The sequence below is a fragment of the Branchiostoma floridae genome, chromosome 18 (genome assembly GCF_000003815.2).
Source record: "Branchiostoma floridae strain S238N-H82 chromosome 18, Bfl_VNyyK, whole genome shotgun sequence".
Taxonomy (NCBI): domain Eukaryota; kingdom Metazoa; phylum Chordata; class Leptocardii; order Amphioxiformes; family Branchiostomatidae; genus Branchiostoma; species Branchiostoma floridae.
In genome coordinates, this window is record NC_049996.1 from 7,163,233 (window position 1) to 7,174,013 (window position 10,781).

General features: G+C 42.4%; 2 protein-coding genes across 2 annotated transcripts in view; both read left to right on the forward strand.

The window, feature by feature from the left end:
* Window positions 1-4,032, forward strand: part of LOC118406269 (N(G),N(G)-dimethylarginine dimethylaminohydrolase 1-like) — an 8,217-nt gene extending 4,185 nt beyond the window's left edge. Inside the window, exons 2-6 of the mRNA XM_035806198.1 lie at window positions 818-961; window positions 1,158-1,257; window positions 1,740-1,936; window positions 2,878-3,006; window positions 3,429-4,032. Coding sequence (XP_035662091.1) covers window positions 818-961; window positions 1,158-1,257; window positions 1,740-1,936; window positions 2,878-3,006; window positions 3,429-3,530 — 672 coding nt within the window. The 3' untranslated portion in view covers window positions 3,531-4,032. The remainder of the gene's footprint in view (window positions 1-817; window positions 962-1,157; window positions 1,258-1,739; window positions 1,937-2,877; window positions 3,007-3,428) is intronic.
* Window positions 4,033-6,786: 2,754 nt separating this feature from the next.
* Window positions 6,787-10,781, forward strand: part of LOC118405276 — a 15,115-nt gene continuing 11,120 nt past the window's right edge. The window contains exon 1 of the mRNA XM_035804688.1: window positions 6,787-7,098. Coding sequence (XP_035660581.1) covers window positions 6,917-7,098 — 182 coding nt within the window. The 5' untranslated portion in view covers window positions 6,787-6,916. The remainder of the gene's footprint in view (window positions 7,099-10,781) is intronic.

The window sequence follows — 10,781 nt, forward strand, 5'->3', positions numbered from 1 at the left end:
CGTCAGGGTCATGCCTCCTCGTGATTTAGAGCTCGCAGACTCGTCGTCCGATCGATTTTCGCCTAATGTGAGGGAGGTATACTGAAAACTTTTAACGATCGGTAGCCATTTCCCGTTATCTCTAAGTAGATGTAAGAATCTGGATCAGTCTTCGTGTTTTATGCGTTTTTTTTCTGGTCATGGATATATATTGGGCACCCCCTCCCCCCAGTTGAGACCAAGCGCATAGGTAGTTGTACTGTGCAATTATTTATTGTTTCTCAGATTCTAGGAGAACACATAATTCCTGGACTTAGCCTGATCTGGTATTTGGGTGTCTGCATGTGGAACTTTGCAACGTTTGAGACATTTTCCACTCCTTGTGGTGAATGGGTAGCCAGAAGGAAGAGTGCTCCACTGGAGACCTGTCAACACAGACAACTGATATGCCGTAATTACGCCATAAATAATAGTCTTGTACCTTCCAAACGTCTCTCTCTGTCTGTGTACGCGCGCGTGCGCGTGTGTGTGTGTCCTTTCACTATTATTGGGTGGGCTGATTTGTTACAATACGCGGGACAAAATCGCAAGTGTCATTAGGGTAGAATTGCTGGATCTACTTCTCACTGCTACTTATAGCCGATGTAGGTGGCGCTGCAGCAGTGAGAATGCCGTCCCAAACGTGACTCAGTTTGTACCCCCCCCCCCCCTCCCCCTCATCTCTGTGCATAACCGGAGCTGACTTGCTGATCCAGACTACCTCCTTTATCCAGTGAGTGCGTCTGTTTTCCTATCGACACGTTTTTAGAATATATAAACGAATGCCGTTTCACCACAGGTGCTGAAGGACTTGGGTCTGGAGGTAACAGTCATCCCGGCAGACGACTCGTGCCCCGACTGTCCGTTTGTGGAGGACTGTTGTGTGGTGATCGGAGACACCGCCCTCATCACGAGGCCTAAGTACGAGTCTAGGAGACGGGAGGTAGGCATCTCTCCATCATCAACAATGGATGATTGATAGATAGATAAATGAGTTAGTGAGTCTGCGGAAGAAGAAGAAGAATGCCGCGTGATTATTGGCGACACGTCCCTTTTAATGGGCCTGCATACGAGTCTAGAGGCACAGGTAAACATATCTCTATGTATGAATGAATGAATGAAAATATCTTTATTCCCAGACGCCGGTGATCGCAGAAACGATGCGGAACCTGGGCCTGAAGGTGCACGTGGTGGAGAGTGACACGGCTACTCTGGAGGGCGGTGACGTCATGTTCACAGGTGTGTACGGTTGGAGGGGAGGGGGGCACCTGTAGCTACATTCAGTTTCGGATTCAACCAAATGTTAGATGGTGCCTATTGTGTTTATAGCACTCAGCATTTGGGAAATATCATGGTAGTTGAATACACACCGCTACCCACGGACTAGCCCCTGTGATAGCATATAGTTGTGTGGCCGAAGGGCTTTTGAAATGGTGATGGTAGCCTCCCAACGTACCGTCTGTACTTTGACCCTGATTTGACTGTTTGGACCCCAGATAATGATATTGAATGTTAATTACTCAAGCTTTTACCAAAGCTTATTGTCATAATATTCTTCATAGATTAATGAAACTGTATGTGCACACAAAAAATATGCACCAGCAGAAAGATGTTAGAAAATGTGCAAAACCAAATGGGGTCCGTTTGAACCCCATTCGGTCAGATTAGTCACAAAAATGAATCGGTCGGTGATGGTTAATGAACTTGTTTAAACCTGACAGGAAAGGAGATTTTCTGCGGTGACTCTATGCGGTCCAACACTGAAGGGTTCCAGGTCCTACAGGAGACGTTCCCAGACTTCCCGTGTCACCAGATCAAGATCAGGCCGCCGGAGCCCCACCTGCTGGGCACCTGCGGGTACGCCGCGCCCGGAGTCATCGCCGTGTTTGATGGAGATGACGGCATGTTTACCTGGGATGTGAGTATAAACCCTTTCGCAGATTCGATTACGCATGCGTGGGCGACAGGATTTCTGGGTAATATGTCAAAGGTGAAGATACTGATACGTTAACAGTTTTGTATCAACCATTGTTTCGATTTGGGCAACACTGCCCCGTGGGTTATAGCTTACATTTGCGATTGTAACCTAGGGTTAACGTTCTGGTCGGACAAACTTTGTATTATTGGAAAGGTCTCATAGTGCCTAGTTAAGGGAGGAAAACCGCATTCCAATTGAATGCTTTCTTATCCAGATATTCTTGATCATTTGCGTCCTATTTAGGCTCAACTGCTAGCTACATCTAACCGCCGCGTCACCTTTACAATATGACCAGAACCCCCAGCTGTCGCCCGCGCATGCGTAGTGGAATGTGCGAAAGAGCTTATTTTTGCTAGTTCGCGAGGGCGAAACCAATAACTCCAAACAATCTTCGTTAAAAGGTAGATATGCAAAATAAAAACTTAAAATGCAAATATTTGACAAAGACATGGAGGCCATTGGCCAAACCCTAAATGCCATTCTCTCATTGGCTGAACTGCTATCTTTGATGGACAATCAGGATCGTTTTTTATTCGAATCCGACATCAATACTGACTAGTTGCTTTGTAGTTAGGTGTGAAGAATGCGGTCCCATACTGTGTCTGTGTGTGTCTATGTATACGTTTGGGACCGCATTCTTCACACTGTAGCAGCGACACCTAGCTGCAGTGCGAAGTCGAACCAGTCAGTATTGCCCTGAGGAAGGTGACAGACTGTCACTAAAACGTCAGCAGGGGAAAAAAAGACTTCGTTGTGCGCAACTCAGTAACTTGCCATTCTGATGAACCTATTCACGAGCTATAGAAGAGTAGCCTTTTGTCAGTAAGCTATCATTCGACCGTTCAATCTCCACCAAATGACTGTCTGAAATCTTTTTACAGTACATAAGTGAGGTGGCCCATCAGAAGTACAAGCCGTTATGGCTGCCAGACCACTTTGCCAACAACTGTATGTACATCAACGGCACCATCTTACACTGCACCAAAGAGACGAAGCCGGAGAGCTACGAGGTAAGCTTTTTGTAGGGGTAACAGATTTTTTACCTTCACCAAGAAGATTATGCCCCCCCCTCTCTCTCTCTCTGTGTGTGTGTGTGTGTGTGTGTGTGTATGTGTGTGTGTGTGTGTGCGTGTAGAACGTCGCTTTATCTAACATTTTCTCGTTTTTGCATTTCGTTACAGTCAAACCTGCACAAGTCACCACTTCTCCATACCGACCCCACCACTTGGTCAATGTGATCATAACCATTAAGAATCCTGTCCATAGCTAGCGACCATCTGTCCACATAGACCAAATTTTACGTTTAACTGTTTATGTATTGGCATGGATAGGTTAGATACATGAACAGGGAATGCTAATTTTGTATTAAAAATCTCTGTATTTGTATGAGATTATATTACAAGTAATAATGGTTCTTTCTGATTCTTTTCAGATTTTTCAGGAGGAAATGGCGGACTACGACCTGATTGCTGTGTCCACAAAGGAGGTCGGAAAGGCTGACGCAGCGCTGACGTGTCAGTCTCTCCTCTTCTGAGGCAGCCGTACTGGTGTACGCATGCGTAACGACAGGAATTTTGGGTAATATGTCAAAGGTGAAGGCCCCTAACTTGTAAGCAGTACTTGTCTCGACCATTGTCTCGATTTGTAAAACAAAGTCCAGACGTGGTTTGTTTATGTCTCAGGGGTCTTCACCTTTGACATGTTACCCACAATTCATGTTGCTGCACATGCGTACTAGGAACCATGAAAGGAACTTATGACTCACTCACTCAATCATGAGTTGATGAACTGTTCTGAGCAAGAAGTGTAGGAACTATTGCAGTAAGGAATAATGAATGAAGACCTTTATTGTACATTCATACCCACTGGGTTTAGTACAGGTCACAACAAATGATACATAATACAGAAGACAATATACGTAAATCAGGAATAGTTTTCTACATCTAATAGGTCTAAATGTAAGACTTAGATTATTCCAGGTTTAGTGGTACATTGTGCAGCAGGACTTCTCCACTTAGGTTGATTTTAATATTCTTTTACTTAATTTTTTTACACTGCGAGCTGCCATTCGGCGCCACTCAGGTGACCTCAATACGACAGTAGTTGCCCCAGGTGCGGCCATGGGACTATAGTTTTTTCCTTAGTCGGCTTGACAGGGTAGTTTCTCCACAGACATTCTAGGGACATATCCTTTTTACTTTACTCTACTAGGGAATAGATAGGTGTAGTGTATTGTGACTTATTTCAAAATATTGAACAATACAAAAATATTAATGATAATTGTGGTATCAGTGTATTAAGATATCATAAAGTCAAGGTGCAAAATATATGGAAAATTAAACTACATCTCGTTGTCCAAATGCTAGTCTTCGTCGTGTTGTAATTTGTATTTACTCTCAATGAGGGTTGGGAGCTCCCCAATTCCTACCTACCCCTTCTACGCAAGGAGGCGGGAGGAGGGGGCAGATGATCTACCCAAGCCTGGTCTAGTCTCGTGCTCTCTCGCGAGATCGAGACTAGGCCATTCTCCGTGACCAAGATGTGCTATCAGACATGTACTCTACCTTTGAAACAGTCACTGTTGGAAGAAAATTGATAGTAGGTGTAGTTTCCGTTTCCATTTTACATTACTCAGTAGCACCACCTAGCGACTTGATAATGAATTACCATCGTTTCAAATCAAGCCCAGCATATCTTCAACAAACTTTAGTGCCAAATGGCATTGTTTGAATACAGGTTCAGGTGACAGTATTTGGCTGCTTGTTTGGGATCCTGTCGAGGGTGGTGTTCAAATAAAAAACAAGGTTTTAAACCACTTGAAAGTATTTTGGGTAGGATTTGATGTTATATCTAGGCATTGTTGGAGTGGCTGTGGTGGGAAAGACCCTGTACACACTTGAATCAGTGGTAAAAAATTACATTTCTCCATGCCGTTTTTTTAATCGATTATATAGATGACACCCAAAAACTGATGCGAGCATGCCCCCCAAAAAGTTGGATCAAACAAATATTACGAAATCTAAGAGATCAGGAAGGTTGAACAAATAGACTTAACACACAGAGTATGGTATACCGAACAATAGATTCTTAATTCTTGTTCTTTCACATCTTCTTACGGCTTTAGAATTGACGTAGACATTCTACGACATTAGTTTTCCGATATTTTTGCCAATTACGGCATACTAGTATATCATTTCATTGTTTTTGGAAACAGCCGAAATTAAAGCGCGCATGGATGTCACCCATATAATCAAATCAACATGGTCTTAAGTGCATATACCACAGCGTGTATTAAAGGCCTTAGGAAGGATTTCTTCAAATCAGTTTTCTTAGAAACAAACATGTCTTCAAACAAGCACTCAGGTGGTTATACGTGATGAATGGAGCATAGAAAGCTTTTGACAAGCGACACAGGTACGTTGCCTAGCAACGGTTTTCACCATTTGCCCGTACGGAACACGTGACGTAATCCACACCACCATTAACAGCTTGGGTGGCAGGGGAAATGTTGGATTTAAAAGCCAAGGATTAGGAAATACTAAAGTATGTCTCCGCAGAATAACTCCTTACCACCTTGGGGCTTTTTCTTTTTTTAAGACATTTATTTGACGAATAAGACGCGTTTTAGTAGTCCTTGGAAGCAAAGCACCGCTGTAACTCATGTCAGAGAAAAGCTTCTAAGGAATAAAGAAGAAGGCTTCTGCGGGCCTTTCTGTTATTCTTGGTACTCTATCTAAGAGGTTGGTTCAAGGAAAACAGTTTAAAGAATGCTGGGTTCAAATCTTGCGATTTATGTAACGTGTGTTTCGAATACCCCTGTCACATTATCCACGATCTTCGGGCGTATCGGTGGAGGATCGGCCATATTTAAGATCGACAGAGGGTTGCGCGTATTTTTCACCTGAAAACCGTCCCTGTCACATATAAGCCATACTTTGTACGAGGGGCGTTCAATAAATAATAACTCTTCCCCACTTCCAGTTGTCTGATCTAGATGAAATTTTGCATGTGTAATGATTCATATCTCTATAGTTTACGTTTCAAAAAAGAGCTCTGAGCTAATTGTGGTTTCTGATTTACTGGTGTTTGGAATGAGTTAGGTGTGAAATGGACCAGGTGTGAAATGGAGCCAGTTGAGTGTCGCGCAGTGATCCGGTTTTTGTATTTGAAAGGACGCATGCCAAAGGAGACTTTTGATGAAATGAAAGAAACTTATGGTGATGATGCCCCATCATATAACCCTGTAAAACGCTGGCATCCTGAATTCAAACATGGCCGGAAGTCTGTGGAAACAGCACCCAGACCTGGTCGTTCCTCTTCTGCCATTGATGGGGCATCTGTTGGAGGACCAACCTGGGGTGTCCTACAAAAACGGTGTCCAGAGCTGCATGAAACGATGGGAGAAATGCATAACTCTGGGTGGTTCCTATGAAGAGAAAGACTAATAACTGTGCCAAGTTTCATTAATCTCCCTCTATGGGAAATGAGTCAGAGTTATTACTAATTGAACGCCCCTCGTACCTTGTACAAGTGTTATGCAATAAAGTTATCATTATAAGCGTAGGCTTGGGTCGTCCGATCGATTTTCGCCAAATGTGACAGGGGTGTAAGAACCCTCCCCTTCCATTGCCTTTTACCTCCCAACGGAAGTTGGGTACCCATTTTACACCTGAATGGAGTGAGAAAAGTCGTTTTAAGTGCTTTTTCCAAGGACAGGTCTAATATTTTTGCTAGACGTCGAACCATCAATCTCGAATCTGTTATCGTAACCTCTTGGCCATACGACGACTTGTTCAACCAGCAAACCGTTTCCAGCTAGGATTCGAGCAGAGGACCATCTCGCGCCATTGACGTCATAATGAGCAGGGCCAGCTATAGGTTCGATGACCTGTGACGCGTGTGTGTCCTTCCCGGCATACAATGGGATGTGCGGCGTCCATCAAGTTCGCGGACCTGAAGAACGAGTCCCTGCCGGAACCCGAGGCCCCTCTCCCGCCCGACCCCCGTCTGCCGCTCGATCCCTGGCAGAAGTTCTACCTCGAGAAGTCGTGGAAAACCGTTGCGAGAAACATCGACAAGGCAGGGATGATCATGTTTGTGAAGTAAGTCTTCTTTTTTTCAGTACCGTCTGTTATAGGGCAGCTGTATCACATCCTCAGTTAGTTTTGTTTGCTTATGTAACGTTATGTATATACCTTAACCATAAAGCTAGAATTCGAATTTTCAAAGTTCTTTTGAAGGCCCATGAAAAAATCACATTTTTTGCATGGCCTATCCTGCATATATTTTGTGCTGCTATGATCAAATAATTTAATGTTATTGAGAATGAACAATAATCATCAGATGTGTAATTTCATTTTTGCCCAGGTACAATTTAGTGGGGGGAAATGAGGGAAGTAATTGCGGAAGAGTTGTTTCCATTTTTTAATGGTAAATGAGGTAGGTTTAGGATTTGGTGCATGTATCTCATTACTTCGGGTAACGGCTATTGACTTTGTTGTCCTACAGAAATGGAGGTTACGTTATCATTGTATCAGTAGGCTTTGACCGTTAAATTGCGTGGGAAAATGAGGGCCATTTTATTTTCTGGGCGCACACAATGATTTACAGTTAATTTTAAGTTAACACTTTGGCCATGGTATCGAAACTCAGAATCTAATCCTGCGTATTGTGCCATTGTGTACGATTGTGTTGTAAAGTGTTGTGTTAACAATTTTATTTTAAGATGTACATTTCATTTGTGGAAGTCCAGCTAAAATGGTTCCGTACAAGACATTTTTCTGTTTAAGCCAGCAATTTCATTTTTTATGTTATGGAAAACATGGTCTTCCCATACTTCAAGTATTTCTTCCGACTTTCAAGAAAGCACCTGCTGGTTTGAAGACGCCTCAGATATATACGGAAATCTGTGTCATATACGGGAATCTGAGTTATATACCATCTGAAAGTGTTCCCATCAAACTGCCAGGATTGTGTATCTATTTGCCCGTATCTTCACATATTTGAAGGCCTTTTATGTACGTCCAAATCAATATAAGCTATGTAAATCTGCATCTAAAGTTGTAAAATCATTCGAAGTTGCACGTATTTCTTCTGTTGTAAATTTTACGTAATTTTTTTCCAAAATCAAGTGTAATAAATTTCGATGTGCATTTTGGGCGTGGTACAAAATGCATGCTTATTTAGAATTTACTGAAAAAAATTTGCTGACGGCTTGAAGAGGCCAGTGTAATATCCCTTAATACGAACTGGAAGTGCTATGGACAAGCTGCCAGGAAAATTTATCTATCTATCTATATCTTCACGCCTTTAAGGCAATACCTTTTCCGCATCTACTGTTGTAGAACCATCTGACCAGAGACCAGTGTAATAATGCACACTACGAGCCGCAAGGGTTGCGGACAAGCTGTCATTGAAATTTATCTATCTATCCATATCTTCACTGTCATGGGTACCATTCAGGAAGTAGATCGCTTCTATGTTCACTCATGCTAGCAGAGAAGTGACTGTACATAGTGTATAATAAATGTCAGAGCGAGAAGTGACTGTACATGTATATAGTGCATGATGAACGTCGGAGCGAACTACCATCCGGATTGTACCCATGCTATATCTTTACGCCATGAAGGTCATATCTTTTGAATTTCATCTAAGTTACATCTTCATTCAGTTGTTTCTGCCTCTACCCTACCCTTGTAAAACCATCTGCATCTGCAATCAACCTTTCTTCAGTTACCTATTTAACTTTGTGAAATGCATGCTTGTTTAGAATTGTGTGTGTACCTTTTTCCTCCAGTGAGTCGGTAGACTGACAAAATAATCCATTTTCAGATCTTTCGTTTTCCTTCACCCCCATATAAACGATCGACTAGCTCAAAGAGACCAGCAGTGTAATAAACTGTAATACGAGCTGGAATGGATGTGCATGAACAAGCTACCGGCAAAATCTATTTATCTATCTTGATAACTGCAAGGCCGTGAGGCCACATCTGTCCCACTCACTATGTACAATGGCACAGACATCCCAAGCAATAGTGGATGCTATCTTACTGATACGAGAGAGTGTATTTCATTCTGGGCATTTACTACGATAACTAAGTCCAATATATCAATTAAGATGCAGTGTAGCGTTAATAGAATGTGCAGAACAAAAAATTTCTCTTAATTTTGCTATGTTCCAAGTGATAGTAAGAGAAAATTATATTGTTTAGCGAACGACATCATTAAACGTTTGTGTCCCTCGCTCTTAACTCTGTGACGGTATATGATCTAAAACGATTGTAAGTATAATCTATTCTATTCTATTCTAGTCCCGGTTCGCCCTAATATAAGTATTGGTTCCACACAAAATGGACCAAATAAGTTATTGAAACTAGAATAGAATAGCTATCAGGCTAGGTCTTACGGAAAAGATACAGCAACACAAATGGCTTTTTCTAGCACTTTTTCTAAGAGTATGATGAATGTCTTTACAAGACGTCCTAAACCTAAAACCATGCCCTAGTTTGGAGATTGTTGTTTTTGTGGCGATCTGCCGTTTCCAACTGCGGAAATGCCTGCAAACTCTCAGTTATCTCCAAACAGATGTGGTGATGGAAGATCGCAACGTTCCATGCAATACCACCCGTTTTTCTTACACAAAACGAAATACGGCCTAGACAAAAAATATCCAAAACCATCTGCTTTTTCTACTCAATATCCCCGGAATAGTACAAAAATTCAGATGTGTGTTTTATCCAAGGGCCTTTTATAATTATAGTCTTTTGTATACAGCTTTAGTCACTAGCGGTTTGCGAGAGCTTTGAAATTCATACCTGGTTTCTCTTCACACTCGTGCGTAAATCAGAGAAAAAAAGCCATAGACAGCCTCTAATCATCCAAAAAGATCTACAAAGAAGGGTGGTATAAAAGAACCCTTCGCTAAAACACACTCATCTACCGCGCCAACCCATTAAAGTCTCAATGAGGTTCTGAGAGCTTCTAAGAAGATCAAAAGACTTTCTCCGCCATGAAATGAAATTGTCTATATGTGTGTGTTAGCGCGACGACTTTAAACCCAATCTACGGCCAGAGTAACTATTGATTTCTATTATGTTCTCAGACCCGACGGAGTGCTGGGAATACGTTTCTACAAACGTAATGATTTGCCAGAGACGTTGGGTGGCCAGGAAAGACCCATTTTATATCGTGTACCGTGTAAATTTTCTGGCAAATCAATCCTCCCTTTACGAGGACGACAATGTAATTTTGCCGTCTCCCCAAGGCTTCGACATGCAGTTCTGTGAGGAGGCTCTCAAAACATGGCCATCTAAGTTTTGATAGTTAACGTTAACGTTTTATGAAGATTTTTACCGGCCCTAACATACAAAGAATTGCGTTCAGAATGGCTTGTCCATCCCTGTTATATATGTAAGATAAAAACGTTTTACGAGTGTTTTAGTCACTTAACCCGCGAGCTGTGCCGTCCTTAGTGTGTCGTTCATGTTGTAATTTCGGCACTTTGAAGGCGTCACATATCACTGGCAATGAAGAGGTTTTATATGGAAGAAGGTGCCTTACTGAGGGAAACATGATGGCCACGCCAGAGTTTTAGTAGCGGTAAATGGTCAAAGCTACCTGCCCCCCCCCCACACACACATACACACACACGCACACACACACACACACACACACGCACACACACACACACACACACACACGCACACACACACACACACACACACACACATACACACACACACATACATACACTTTCCTTTGGTACTGACACAGTCACACACACACG